Source organism: Macaca thibetana, chromosome 4, assembly GCF_024542745.1.
Source record: "Macaca thibetana thibetana isolate TM-01 chromosome 4, ASM2454274v1, whole genome shotgun sequence".
NCBI lineage: Eukaryota > Metazoa > Chordata > Mammalia > Primates > Cercopithecidae > Macaca > Macaca thibetana.
Window position 1 is genome coordinate 146,839,801 of NC_065581.1, and position 15,524 is coordinate 146,855,324.

At 36.4% G+C, this 15,524-nt stretch overlaps 1 protein-coding gene and 1 long non-coding RNA gene across 15 annotated transcripts in view; one reads left to right on the top strand and one right to left on the bottom strand.

Moving 5' to 3' along the window:
- CEP85L (centrosomal protein 85 like) overlaps positions 1-15,524 on the top strand; it is a 239,010-nt gene that overhangs the window by 169,758 nt on the left and 53,728 nt on the right. For all 12 annotated transcript variants that reach the window (XM_050786400.1, XM_050786407.1, XM_050786402.1 and 9 more), the window contains one exon: positions 11,642-11,763. In XM_050786400.1, coding sequence (XP_050642357.1) covers positions 11,642-11,763 — 122 coding nt within the window. The remainder of the gene's footprint in view (positions 1-11,641; positions 11,764-15,524) is intronic.
- LOC126952107 (uncharacterized) overlaps positions 1-15,524 on the bottom strand; it is a 63,483-nt gene that overhangs the window by 1,255 nt on the left and 46,704 nt on the right. For 2 of the 3 annotated variants that reach the window (XR_007724795.1, XR_007724794.1), the window contains 2 exons: positions 10,442-10,504; positions 6,971-7,512 (listed from right to left, as the gene is read on the bottom strand). This is a non-coding gene — a long non-coding RNA (uncharacterized LOC126952107). Of the gene's footprint in view, positions 1-6,970; positions 7,513-10,441; positions 10,505-15,524 lie in introns of those variants that run through there. The other variant, XR_007724796.1, reaches the window with a different exon arrangement.

Below are 15,524 nucleotides of genomic sequence, written 5' to 3' on the forward strand. Positions count from 1 at the left end.
AAATGGATGATTCACCTCCTGGGTGAGATGGTGTCGGATTTAATCACACTACTTAGAATGGAGTACAATTTATAATTTGTGAATTCTTTATTTCTAGAATTTACCATTATTAATATTTTCAGGCAACAGTTGACTGTGGGTAACTGAAACCAGAGAAAGCGAAACTGTGATTATATGGGGATAATTTTACTACAAGAGAAGTGTATGACATTTCCATCACTCCAGAAAGCTACTTTTTGCCCCTTTGTAGTTAGTCCTCACCCCACTTGGCAACCACTGATCTGATTCCAATTGTTTTGCCTTTTGCAGAAGTCCTATTTGTAGAGTCAGGTAGTTTATAGCCTTTGAGTGTGGCTTCTTTCACTTTTCATGCTGCTGTTGAGATTCATCCATGTTGTTGCATGTTATAAATTTGTGTGTGTGCTGAATAGCATTGCGTTGTATGGATGTAGCACAGTTTTTATCTATCCTACGGGCACATGGGTTGTTTTTTGTTTTGGATGATTATGAGTAAACATTTGCCTATGGTTCTATGTGGACATGTTTTTATTTTTATTTGAGTATTTATTTATACTTACTTATTTATTTATTTAGAGAAAAGAGTTCATTGTCGCCCAGGCTGGAATGCAGTGGCTCAACTGTAACTGCAGTTGCTCACTGCAACTTCCTGCCTCCCAGGTTCAAGCCATTCTTGTGCCTGAGCCTCCCAAGTAGCTGGGATTACAGGTGCGTACCACCACACCTGGCTAATTTTTATACTTTTAGTAGAGGTGTGGTTTCACCATATTGGCCAGGCTTGTTTCAAACTCCTGACCTCAAGTGATCCACTTGCCTAGGCCTCTCAAAATGCTGGGATTACAGGCGTGACTTACTGTACCCGGCCTTTATTTGGCATTTATAAATACTGAATTCAATTTCCCATTTAATTACCTTTCCTCTTTGTTGAAAATCAGTTTACTATATGCATCATTAGATTTGTGAATCTTTATTCTGTTTCATTGGTCTGTCTATCTTTATGTCAATAATACAACCTCTGCCACCTGGGTTCAAGTGATTCTCCTGCCTCAGCCTCCTGAGTAGCTGGGATTACAGGCATGTGCCACCACGCCCAGCTAATTTCTGCATTTTTAGTAGAGACAGGGTTTCGCCGTGTTTGCCAGGTTGGTCTCGAACTCCAGACCTCAGGTGATCCGCCCACCTCGGCCTCCCAAAGTGCTGGGATTACAGGTGTGAGCCACCGGGCCTGGCCAATTTTTTAGTGATATTTTATAGTTTTCAGTGTACAGATCTTACACATAATTTATTACGTTTTTATTTCTAAGCTTTTAATGTTTTTGATGTAAATGATATTATATTTTGAATTGCCCTTTTGTTGTTAATATACAGAAATACAATTGGTTTTTTAAAAAAATTGACCCTGAATTGTATAATCTTGTTAAAGTCACTTATTGGTTCTAGTAGGTTTTTAATTGGTCTATTAATGTGGTATATTGCATTGATTTTTTTTTCTTTTTTTTTGAGGTGGAGTCTCACTCTGTTGTCCAGGCTGGAGTGCAATGGCACGATCTCAGATCTCAGCTCACTGTAACCTCCACCTCCTGGGTTCAAGCAATTCTCCTGCCTCAGCCTCCCAAGTAGCTGAGATTACAGGCATGAGCCACCACGCCTGGCTAATTTTTGAATTTTTAGTAGAGATAGGGTTTCACCATGTTGGCCAGGTTGGTCTTGAGCTCCTGGCCTCAAGAGATCCGCCTGCCTCGGCCTCCCAAAGTGGTGGGATTACAGGTGTGAGTGAACCACTGCGCCCAGCTTGCATTGATTTTTAAATGCTAAAGTGAACTTGCATTCCTGGGAAAACCTTATGCCAAACGTAATATTTATCTATATCTCTGTGTCTGGATTGGATTTGGTTTGATTTTGTTAAAGTTTTTTGTATCTGTGTTCATGATGGATGTTGGTTTGTCCTTTTCTTTTTTCCTACTGTCTTGTCTGGTTTTGTGATCAGAGCAGTGTTGACCTCATAAAATGAGTTGGGAAATAATTCATTTTTCTCCCCTCCTGAGCTTGCAGAAGATTAGTGTTAATTCTTTAAACATTTGGTAGAATCCTACAGTGTAACAATTTGGACCTAGAGATTTCTTTTTTGGGAGTTTTTTTTTTTTTTAAATTATGAATTCAGTTACTCTAATAGTTTATAGGACATTCAAATTATTTCATATTGGATGAGTTTAGGTAAGTTTGTGTTTTTTAAGAAGTTAGTCTAATTCAAGTTATTGAATTTGTGTGTGTAACAGTTGTTCCTAGTAATTACCTTATCTTTTTAATGTCTGATGGTCTGTAGTGATCTCTATTTCACTCCCTAATAACTCGCCTCTTCTTTTTTTCTCTCTCAGTCTAGGTAGTAGTTTATAAATTTTATTAATTGTCTCAATGAACTAGCTTATCTTTCCACATAGATTTTTCTGTTTTAAACTCTATTGATTTCTCTTCTCAGCCTTCTTATCTTCCATCTGCTTGTTTTGGGCTTATTTTCTAGTTTCTAAAGATGGAAACTTAGATTGAGAGCTTTTTCCCTTTTTTAATATAACTACTTAGTGCTGTAAATTTCCCTCTCAGTACTGCTTTACCTGCTTCCTGCAGATTTTGATATTTTCGTTTTCAGTCAGTTAAACCTGTGTATTAGTTAGAAGTGTGTTGTTTAATCTCGGTGATCTCCCAAAATGATAGTATTGTATTAATTTGAATTCTGTATTTGTTTTAAAATTTATTATTGTTTTAAATACTGTCAATTTATAACATGCTTCATTATTTTTCAAGCCCAGGTTTATTATCTTTCTCAAAATTTTTCATCTTCTACTGTTTTATATTTTCTTTAGATTTAGGTAGAAACTACCCAAAAAATCAGTTCTTCATTTTAGGAGTAGACTTATTTTTTTCCCCAGTCCTTCCTATGATGATTCAGATACTGTATCTGAAGAGTTAATTTTGGTAATTGATATTTTCTTAGAAAGTGATCCATTTCATCTAAATCTTTAGATTTATTGTTATGGTATAAAACACATTACAGTTTTATTTGCTTTTTGCCCTCAAACTTTTTTATTCCAACATTTATTTTGGGTTTCAGGAGTACATATCCAGGTTTGTTACATGGTTAAATTGCATGTCACTGGGGTTTAGTGTACAAATGATTTGTCATCCAGGTAGCAAACATAGCACCTAATAGGTAGTTTTTTTTGATCCTCACCATCCTTCCACCTGCCCCGCTCAAGTAGGCCCTGGTATCTGTTGTTCCTTTCTTTGTATTCAATGTTTAGCTCCCACTTATAAGTGAAAACATGGTATTTTGTTTTCTGTTCCTATGTTAGTTGTCTTAGGATAATGGCCTCCAACTCCATCCATGTTGCTTCGAAGGACATGATATTATTCTTTTATGGCTGTGTAGTATTCCATAGTATGTATGTACCACATTTTCTTTATCCAGTCTGCTGTTGATGGGCATTTAGGTTGATTCCATGTCTTTGCTATTGTGAATAGTGCTGTGATGAACATGTGTGTGCATGTGTCTCTGGTAGAATGATTTATATTCTTTTGGGTATATACCCAGTAATGGGATTGCCAGGTCAAATGGTAATTCTGCTTTGAGTTTTTGGGAAATAATCAAACTGCTTTTCACAGTAGCTGAACTAATTTATCCTGCCAACACTGTTTAAGTGTTCCTTTTTCTCTGCAACCTTGCCAACATCTGATATTTTTTTCTTTTTGGTAATAACCATTCTGACTGGTGTGAGATCGTATCTCATGGTTTTGATTTGCATTTCCATTAGTGATGTTGAGTGTTTTTTCATATGCTTGTCGGCCGCATGTATGTCGTCTTTTGAGATGTGTCTGTTCATGTCTTTTTTCTTCTTTTTAATGGAGTTGTTTTTTGCTTGTGAATTTGTTTAAGTTCCTTATAGATCATGGATATTAGACCTTTACTGGATGCATAGTTTGCAAATATCTTCTCCCGTTCTGTAGGGTATTTGTTTATTCTGTTGATAGTTTCTTTTGCTGTGCAGAAGCTCTTTTGTTTAATTAGGTCCCCTTTGTCAACTTGGTTTTGTTGCAATTGCTTTTGGGGTCTTCATCATGAAATCTTTGCCAAGGCCTATGTCCACAATGATATTTCCTAGGTTATTCTCCAGGGTTTTTATAGTTTTAGGCTTCATATTTAAGTCTTTAATTCATCTTGAGTTGATTTTTTGTGTATGGTATAAGGAAAGGGTGCAATTTCAGCCTTCTGTGTATGGCTAGCCAGTTATTCCAGCATTGTTTATTGAACAGGGAGTTCTTTCCTTTCTCTTTTACTTGTTTTTGTTGACCTTGATGAAAATCAGATGGTTGTAGGTGAATTGTATTATTTCTGTGCTATTTTGTTTCATTGGTCTATGTGTTTCTGTACCAGTACCATGCTGCTTTGGTTACTATAGCTTTGTTGCATAGTCTGAAGTTGGGTAACGCGATACCTCCAACTTTGTTCTTTTTGCTTAGAATTGCCTAGGCTATTCAGGCTGTTTTCTGGATCCATATGAATTTTTAAAGTTTTTTCTAATTCTGTAAGGAATTATCATTGGTGGTTTGGTAGGAATAACATTGAAACTGTAAATTGCTTTTGGCAGTATGGACATTTTAACAATATTGATTTTTCTTATCCATGAGCATGGGGTGTTTTTCCATGTTTTTTTTTTTTGGAATCATCTCATTTCTTACAGCAGTGTTTTGTAATTCTTGTTGTAGAGATCTTTCACTTCCCTAGTTAGTTGTATTCTTAGGTATTTTATTCTTTTTTGTGGCTATTGTCAATGGGATTGTGTTCTTGAATTGGATGTTGTTGGCATATACAAATACTACTGATTTTTGTTCACTGATTTTGTATCCTGAGAGTTTGCTGAAGTTTATCAGATCAAAGAACTTTTGGAGAGAAACTATGGAGTTCTTTAGGTATAGAATCATATAGTCTGCAAATAGAAATAGTCTGACTTCTCTCTTCCTATTTGTATGCCTTATATTTCTTTCTCTTGCCTGATTGCTTTGGCTAGGACTTCCAGTAATATGTTGAATAGAAGTGGTGTAAGAGAGCATCCTTGTCTTGCTCTGGATTTCAAGGGGAATGCTTCCAACTTTTGCCCATTCAGTATGATCTTGACTGTATTTTTTTTTTTTCATAGATGGCTCTTATTATTTTTAAGTATGTTCCTTCAATGCCTAGTTTGTTAAGGGTTTTTATATGTATCACAAAATATTTTTCTTTTGATTTTTTTCAACCATTTGAAAATATTAATTTAGGCTTAAGTTTGCAGGCTGTGAAAAAACAGACAGTGAACTGGATGCCCGCTCTACATGGTCTCTTAGAGGTGTACTAAAGTTGGCAATTATGACTGTGGGTTTGTTTATGTCTCCATTTATTCTTAATAGTTTTTTTCTCATATGAGATATACTATTAAATGTGTAAACATTTGTGATTATTTTATCTTTGTGGTAAATTTTATCTCTTACCTTATAAAGTTTTATAGAACTTTATTTTTATTTAAGGATGGTTTTGGTGTGGATTTTATATATCCAAGAGTGATACTGTCACTCTGCATCTATTTTTTCATGTCAGCCAGTATTGTGCAAGAACATAGTTTGCAAGCCACAGTAGCTCCTGATCTATAATAATAAAAAAAAGAAAACATTAACATTTATATTGGGCTTCATTTTCAGTAGCTTTTAGTGTGAAGGTTTTAAGGCAATTGCGTTTGGCTTTCCTCCTTTTCCACAATCATATATTAATGTGCCAAAGCTAAGACAGTGCTATCTAGAACTTTAAAAGTAGATATTTATGTATACTCAAAGTTGCTATGGCATCACAGTCAGAGGGAAAGGGCTTTTTCCCCTCACTGCTTTTGGGCATAATACTTGAAACTTAGTAGATGATTGATATTTGTAAGAATTTTTTTTTTTTTTTTTTTTTGAGACAGAGTCTTGCTCTGTCACCCAGGCTGGAGTGCAGTGGTGCCATCTCGGCTCACTGCAAGCTCCGCCTCCCGGGTTCACGCCATTCTCCTGCCTCAGCCTCCTGAGTAGCTGGGACTACAGATGCCTGCCACAATGTCCAGCTAATTTTTTTGTATTTTTAGTACATATGCGGTTTCACAGTGTTAGCCAGGATGGTCTCGATCTCCTGACCTTCTGATCCACCCACCTCAGCCTCCCAAAGTGCTGGGGTTACAGGCATGAGCCACCGCACCTGGATTTTATAAGTTGTTAGCCTACGTGATACATATAAAAACACCCATCAAATGTGTAATTAAGAGAAGATAATTTGTCTTATAAAGGCAGAAAACCTTTAACATTTGCAGGCACATTAAATTGACAGTTTTTGAATAACTTCTCTGTAAGATTGTGATGTGGAAATGTGAAGAAGAACCAATTTGAACACATCTAATTCTCTTATCATTATTCCACCTTTGTTTAGGTCTTTCAAAAGATAAATGGTTCCAGGGTAGATACTTGATTCATTTCCACATTTAGTGCAAAATGATTCTGTGTTATTTCTATCAGATTTCCTTTTAGCTCTCTCAAGACTGTTACCTAAAAACTGTCAATTATAATGAAAATACATTTTCATTAATTGTTCCTTTTCTGTATGCCTTTAGTAGTGTATCAGTTGTTTATAGAGAATGCAGAATCATAAAGGTATAGTTTCCTTGCTGTTTAAGACTTCACAATATGATTTTTTTATTCTTGAATTTTACTAGGTACTTCAAATTCCATTCTGTAATTTCATTTCATATAGTATAGATGCTGGCTTCATTATAAAAGCCATTCTCCTTAGAAGGTAAAATGTGTCCGTAACTGTCGTGTTTAGAGGCAGGTAGATACACATGGGTTTAAAAAATTACTTTTAAGTCATCCTACAGCATTTGGTAGGATGTCAGGTTTTGTTCTCTCTTTTAACTATTTTATGAATCAGGGTGTAAGTTTAGTAAGGAAGACTATCATAAGCTAGACTGCTGCTGGTTTGGTAATTTTTAAATATAGTGCATCTTCTTAATTACAGGGAAAGGAATCCTTTTTCTTTATTCCTGTTTTCCCAGTTTCAGAGCTCAATTTTTGTTTATTTCTAAAGGGTTTAGATCAAGTGAGTTACAACACAGAATAATACATTCTCATTTTGTTTTGTGTATATTTGTGGAAGTATTTGGCAAGTACTTTAGCAGTCCATTCTGCCAATGGTTCAAAGTGCTATAAAAGCAAATAGTGTTGTCAGTTGCCCTTTCTCTTTATGCATAGTTGTTTCTTCTGTTTAATCTTTTTTCTTGATGCCAAGAAATGTTAAAAAAAAAAAAAAAAAAAAAAGAAAGAAAAGCCACCTTCTTAAGGTAATTGTCAGCCACGGGAAAAATTTTTTAGCAGATGACTTGTGAAGAGTAAAGTAGTTTTAATGTCTTCTTGAGAAGATCTTCATCTGTTGCCTAAGTACTTGTCTTACTGAAATAGACACAAGATGTATAAGGTGAAACATAGCTTCACATAATATGGTATAGATCATTGGAAATAGAGAATCTACCTATTTTAGATCTTTGAAAGAGACCGGAAGTCCTTAATCTAGCTTAGAAGATTTTTGTTAGGCATGTTAATAATATACAAAATAATATAATATACATAAACCAATACCTAAAGTACATGCCAACTGTTACTAGGATTTAAATAATGTATAACCCAGTAGGTAAATAAAAAATATATATTTATTTTTAATCTCCAAGTAAATGAAATATTAGTATTATAAATTATAGCACATTTAATAATTCACCACATCATTTTAAGCATTTCCAAATCCTACTTTGAGTTTTGGAATTAGTGATAATACTCTTTTGTTTAGCTTTTACTAGCTTTAATAAATTTCCTGTTTGAGCTACAGTTTGACAAAAGAGATTTTATCAAATGACTTACCCATTAAATTGATAATCAGTAGGTAATCGGAGTTTCATTAAGTAGAGAGTTTCTGTTAATAATATTGTTTATAGTGTTAAATTTTTTCTCACAGTCTAAGAACAATTACTTTCAAAGCAGTTTTCTAGTCCTGATGAAATTTGGAATACCTAATTAGGCCATAGTGCCACAGGGAAAACCCCAAAACAGGTTCAGCCTGGGAGGCCACATGGGTTCTTGGCTTTGTGCAAGAAGGAATTCAACAGCGAGCGGACAGTACAGGGAAAGCAAGTTTATTAAGAAAGTAGACCCGGGCACGATGGCTCATGCCTGTAATCCCAGCACTTTGGAGGCCGAATCGGCAGATCACCCGAGGTTGGGAGTTTAAGACCAGCCTGACCAACGTGGAGAAACCCCTATCTCTACTAAAAATACAAAATTAGCTGGGCTTGGTGCTGCGTGCCTGTAATCCCAGTTACTCAGGAGGCTGAGGCAGGAGAATTGCTTGAACCCAGGAGGCAGAGGTTGCGGTGAAGGGAGATCGCGCCGTTGCACTCCAGCCTGGGCAACGAGTGAGACTCCGTCTCAAAAAAAAAAAAAAAAAAAAAAAAAAAAAAAGAAATGAAAAAGTGGCTGTGCCATAGGCAGAGCAGCCCCACGGGTTGCTGGTTGGCTATTTTTATGACTGTTTCTTGATCATATGCTAAACAAGAGGTGGATTATTCATGAATTTTCCAGGAAAGTGGCAAGGAATTCCCAGCATTCTCCTTCACCTTTCAGACCATATAGGGTGACTTAAGGATTTTGCCATGGCCTTTGTAAACTATGTTATGGTATTGGTGGGATTTTACTTTAGTATTCTAATGTATTATGATTAGCATATAATGAGAAGTAAAGATGACCAGAGGTCGCTTTGATGGCCATCTTGGTTTTGGCAGGTTTCGGCCAGCTTTTTTACCCCTTCCTATTTTGTAAGCCGGGTCTTTGTGACCTGTATCTTGTGAAGCCAGTTCTGCTGCAAACCTGTCTCAGTAGTAGAAGCAGTGGAACAATGTGGTGCTTAAGATCAGGTGCTCCTTTGTTGGGCTGCGTGGGTTTGAATCTTAGCTCTGCCAACTAACTGTAAATAAGGTTGTAGGTAGTGTTTATTTAATTGGAAAGATTTTGGGGGACTGACTTGTACAAGAACTAGCTAATCAGAAAGAATGCCTATTTATGAATGGAGCGGGGTCCTGAAGGTCCCTTGTTGTGCTGGGGAGCAACTATTTTATTTGTTGGATCATGGGGCGTTCTGGAGAGTGGCCTGGGCAGTGAAAGAGACAGTCGGCACAGTGGTGTAAACAGCAGTTAATTACCAACCACAGTGAAACTACTTCAGTATTCTGACAACTAACATTATCTGCACTGATGCATACTGGCTGAATATCAGCCCTTATTGTATATTAGGCAAGGGAAAGAATGAAATTCAGAGGCAGGTGTCTAACCTGCGCTATAACACTGTGTGTCACATTTGAAATATCTTCCCATCTGACAAAGTATGTACCTTCTTATCAACTAATCTCTATCCTTGGTCTGTTCATCCTATTCTGTCTCCTACATGAAACATCCCATCCCAATATTACTTGACAGTCATCTCAAAGAGTTATTCTGTGACTGATTGATGTCATGCAATTAGTGGTTTATTTTGAAGGTCTTATTAATAGCATTTTTGGAAAGTAAAGGATAAAAATATCACCACGCTTTTGAATTCTCTTGAAGTTGCTTTGTGGTGTTTATACAACATCTTTTGGCTTGCCAAAGAACTTGTGTTCCTATATGATTTACCAGTTATACTAGATTCCTAGAGATGACATAACAAAGTATCACAAATGAGCTAGCTTAAACACAAGAAATTGTCTCATAGTTCTCTAAGTTGGAAGTTACAAATTAAGGTGTTGGCAGTTGGTTCCTTTGGATGACTGTGAAGCAGTATCTGTCCCATGCCTCTCTCCTAGTTTTTGGTCTTTGGCTTTCCTTGTCTTGTAGATGTGTCATTCCAATCTCTACTTTCATATTCACATGGCATTGTCTCTGTGTCTCTTCACATAGTCTTCCTTGTGTACATAGGTCCAAAATTTCCCCTTTCTTTAGAGACACCAAACATTGAATTAGGCCTCATCTTAAGGAGCTCATCTTAGCTTGACTCATCTGCAAAGACCGTATTTCCAAATAAGATCACTTTCTGAAGTTACAAGGGGTTAGGACTTGAACTTATCTTTTTAAGGAATACAGTCAAACTTATAACACCAATATTTTTTAAATGCTGCTTTTTCAACGGAAGAAATATAAGGATATCTGCCATGTTAGTTTTTACCGTTGATTTATTTAAATATCTAAAATCTTTCTTACATTCTAAGCAATTTTTTCTAAGTGATATATTTCATCCAAATTATCTACTTAATAGATGGTTATATTTTCTATATTTTCCATTTTATATGGATATACTTACTACTGTTGTAGAAAAAAATGAGGTTCTTGTCACACGACCAGGGAGGATTAGGCATGCAGACACCTTGAAGGGTGATTGGAGAGGAATATATTGATGAAAAGGAAAAAACAAACAAGCAAAGTCCTGCTAACAGGCCCTCCACCTCACAGATTGATTTCCAGGTCACTAGGTGAGCTGAAGAGAGCAGGCTCCTCCCCTGCATAATGCAGGAATTCCCCGTGGCTCCACTCATTTCCCCCAGTGCGCATGTTGGGCTCCAGTCCACTATGGGCATGCCCACACAAGCCCTGGGCAGGTTTCCTCATCTGCACAGAAGCATCTGATGTGGACACCTGTGGGATGGGTCAGAGATTCTCCAAGGACCCGTTTTTATCTGCCTAGGCATTTGGTTGTCTCACTACTTTGTGAAAATACTTGTGATTTTGAAATTTTAATGTAAGTAAATGATGATGTGATGCATGTCAGTTTGAAGTCTGAATACTACAGATACTGCTTTTATTTTCTTGTGGAAAGTCTCCTGCTAATGTTTGTCTAGTTAAGCCATGGCACATTCCTTTATTGTATTACTCCCTTAATGATTAATCTCATTTCCAGAAAACTTCCACTTCTACTTCCACAAGGTAATGGGAATAAGATCTCATATGGTTTTGTTTTGTTTGTTTAGACAGAGTCTTGCTCTGTAGCCCAGGCTGGAGTGCAGTGGCACAATCTCAGCTCATTGCAAGGTTTGTCTCCCGGGTTCACGCCATTCTCCTGCCTCGGCCTCCGGAGTAGCTGGGACTACAGGCACCCGCCACCACGCCTGGCTTTTTGTATTTTTAGTAGAGACGGGGTTTCATCGTGTTAGCCAGGATGGTCACCATCTCCTGACCTCATGATCTACCCGCCTCGGCCTCCCAAAGTGTTGGGATTACAGACGTGAGCCCCGGCGCCTGGCCAAGATCTTACATAGTTTTATAATTGACCAGGATAAACGTTTTGTTGTCATTAATTCTTCATTAGACTTGTACATTTCCTTTAGAACTTCCTTGAAATTGTCCAAGTTATGTTGTGTTCATAGTGTGATATCTAAGAGTATTAAAAAATCAAAGAGGAAATTCTCTTTTTTAATGTAAATCTTTGGGAACATATTAGGTGGTATATAAATATTTTCTTTAAATACTTTTAGTATATACTAATTGTGTAAACATGTTTGTGCAGGTTTTGGCTGGATCATCTCGTCAAAGTTATTCACCTTCTGGCTATCAGGATTTCAGTAAGTGGGAATCAATGTTGAAAATAAAAGAAGGACTTCTAAGGCAGAAAGAAATTGTAATCGATCGGTGAGTCTATTTTAAATTATTAAATTTAGGCCTACAGAAATTTAGATTAATGAAACAATTAGCTTTGTGTCCACTACATAGAATTTAAGATCTAGAACCTTACAGATTCATTGATGCCACATTTCTGCCCCTCCTCAGACCCAATCCTTTAAAGAACTGCTATCTGAACTGATGGTTTGTTTATCTGTCTGATTTCTGTCATCCCTACCATTCACTTTAGTGAATTATTTCATTATTTGGAATCTCCTTTCTGTCTTTTCTGTATGCGTAGCAGGTTAGCTGCAATGCTAATGAACTATTAGAGCTACAAGATCAAGTCTTCATGTTTTACCCTTGAGAACTATCCAGTTAGAAAGCTAGTTTAAAGCAGTCATTTCCTTTAATGTATGCTAGGTCTGAAGCCACAGAAACTACAAAAATGATGAATGTTTAAAATGAAATGACTTACAGTTAAGAATTATGGCAGTTTTGGGGGACGTTCTAAAATGATTAAGGGTTTGAGCACCTAAGCTCTGAAAAAAAATTATTTATGGACAGTCTCCTGAGTATTGTGAGCAGTAAACCCTCATGTTACATCATTATATTTTCTTTAACATATATCCTACATCATTTATGTATGCTTTTGGGATAATTAAATGTGTTGTATATCATGATAATTGGGAAGTAATTCCAGGAGGCTTTTTTTCTTAATCAGTGCTCATAATTACTTATTTTCATGTGCTTGCATAGGATAATGCAGTAGGTGTTTTAGCCTTAAAATTGTAATTCAACCTTTAAATGCATTTAATAGTTGAAATTTCACAAGATTTTACTTAGAAATTTAGCAGTGTTAACGAAGATCTAGTGGACTATAAAGTAGACCACAGACATCTGCACTTGTTCTCCACTATATTCCCCCATTTTTTTTTTTTTTTTTTTTTTTTTAGAGTCTCAGTCTGTCACCCATGCTGGAGTGCAGTGGTGTCATCTCAGCTCACTGTAACCTTCACCTCCCAGGCTCAAGTGATTCTTGTGCCTCAGCCTCCTGAGTAGCTGGGATTACAGCTGTGCACCACCATACCTGGCTAATTTTTCTATTTTTTAGTAGGGACAGGGATTTGCCATGTTGGCCAGGCTTGTCTTGAACTCCTGGCCTAAATTGATCCACCTGCCTCGGTCTCTCAAAGTGCTAGGATTACAAACATGAGTCACCATGCCCAGTCTATTCCCAACATTTTGAAGAGAGCCTGGCGTAGTATAGGCCTTAAAACTTGATACTTTCATACCTGATAAATGAAGGATTGTGGAAGATAGTTTTAATTGATTTTAGGAAAAAGCTACTTAAAAATATTAGTTGTTTCTAGTACAAGTGAATGTTATATACGAATAAGTACAGGCCCAGTGGATATGTATTTTTAATACCTATAATTTAATATAGTTACAGTTTCACATACTTGAAATTAATATTCGCTCTTGTTGCTCAGGCTGGAGTGCAATGGCACAATTTTGGTTCATCGCAACCTCCACCTTCTGGGTTCAAGCGATTCTCCTGCCTCAGCCTCCCAAGCAGCTGGGATTGCAGCCATGTGCCATCACACCCAGCTAATTTTGTATTTTTAGTAGAGATGGGGTTTCTCTATGTTGGTCAGGCTGGTCTTGAACTCGCGACCTCAGGTGATCCACCCGCCTCGGCCTCCCCAAGTACTGGGATTACAGGCATGTGCCCCCATGCCCGACCTGAAATTCATACTTTAAAAAAATAGACTAAAATTCATTTACCTATATGGATTTGCCCTCCCTCAAACAATGGAAATCAGTTGGCATTATTATTTTTTTGAATACCATTCCATTGGATATAAGTTAATAGAAAATGCAGAAAATTATTGACAATCTAATAAAATATATATTTCTCAATTGCATATATTGTAGAAGCAGACTAAGGAATAATTCAAAATAACTCAAGTTGCTCATTTGGCTAATTCTTCAACTCGGCTTATTTATGCATCTATGGTAGCAGGTGGGGGCTGGGCAGCCTAGGATGGGCCATGGCAGGATGGCTTGTCTTACTCCACGTGTTCTGTCATCCTCCAGAAGGCTAGCCTGAGTTTGTTCAAGTGGTAGCTGGGTGTGATTGTAAGAAAGAATGAAGCATATGAACTCTCTTGAAGCTTAGACTCAGAACTGGCCCAACATCACGTCCATTATATTCCGTTAGTCACTAGGCCAGTAGTAGACTTCACTTCCGGACAGTGGAAACAGCAAAATCACGTTGACAGGAGGCATTAGTAATTAGGGAGTGTAATAATTGAGGCATTTTAGTAAGTAGTCTACCCAGTATCTTAAATAATCTTTGGTTTCTTTATGAGTTTATTATAAAGTTTTTGATAATCAGTGCATTTGATATTGTATAAAACAGAAGAGAAGCTAAGCAGCTTTTGTTTCTAAAGCAGCACAACTATCATTTAAAAGTAAAAATGTTTGTATATACAAATTTCTATAACATATATAGTACCTAAATTGGAATCAAATATATAACATTTCTGTTTTTGAAGAAGCAGACTAGAATAATGGCCTTTAAAATGTTGGTGGCACATGTAGAGGCTATTTCAGAGACAGACTTCATAGGATTTGGTGTCCAGTTGGATGGAATTGAGAGTAAACCTGCCGAACTTTTTACTTTGGGATATGGTGTGGTGATACCTTTCAAATCACTTAACTAAAAATTATATGTTGTACATTTGAAAGTGATACCTTTCAAATCACTTAACTGAAAATTATATGTTGTATATTACTTCTGAAAATATATTACCCAAAATTACATGAGAAAAAAATGTGTTTTTTTCACATTGCATATAACTTTCATAGGAGAAGACTGGATTATTAGGGTAAAGCAGAGAAAGTGGGAAAAATAACTGCTATAGAAACTATTCCTAAATGCTCCACATCTCATGAGAAAAAGCATATGGATAAACTTCAGGAACAATTCAGAAAAACATTTGCCACTATAACCATTTAGGTGATTGAGTAGTGTTTGACCTTTTGCACTTCAATCTCCTTAACTGCCTGGGTGAAGGAGTTTCACCACTTAAACAAAAATAAAGTTTTTTGAAAGTTTGTCTCATAGAAGTAGAGACTGGAATAGTGGTTACTGGAGGCCGGGAAGACTGGGGGAAGTAGCGAATACAGAGAGGTTGGTTAATGAATAGAGTTGCAGTTAGATAGAAGTTCTAGTGTTCTGTTGCACTGTAGGATAACTATAATAAACAATAATTATATTTTTTTCAAATAGCTAGAAGAGAGTAATTTGAATGTTAACAGCACAAAGAAATGATAAAGGTTTGAGGTGATGGATATGCTAATTGCCCTACTTTGATCACTATACATTGTACACATGTATCTAAATATCACATTATAGCCCACAAATATGACAATTATTTCAATTAAAGAATATATATTTTCAAAAATGTTTAAATATATAGAAATAAAATTGGTTTTGTATCCCGCAATCTCATCTCACTGATTAGTTCAAGTAGTTATTTTTTTTATAGATTCGGTAGGATTGTCTACATAAACAATCATGATGTCTGTGATTAAAGGCGGATTTACTTTTTCCGTTTCAGTATAGAGTCTTTTTCTTTTTCTTGCCTTCTATTGAAGTAAATAGAGCCTCCAATACAGTGATGACTAGAAGCAGTGAGAGTAAACATCCTTTTCCTTGTCTTGTCCCTAATTTGTTGTAGGCGAAAGTCTTCAGCCTTTCACCATTAAGTGTGATGTTAGCT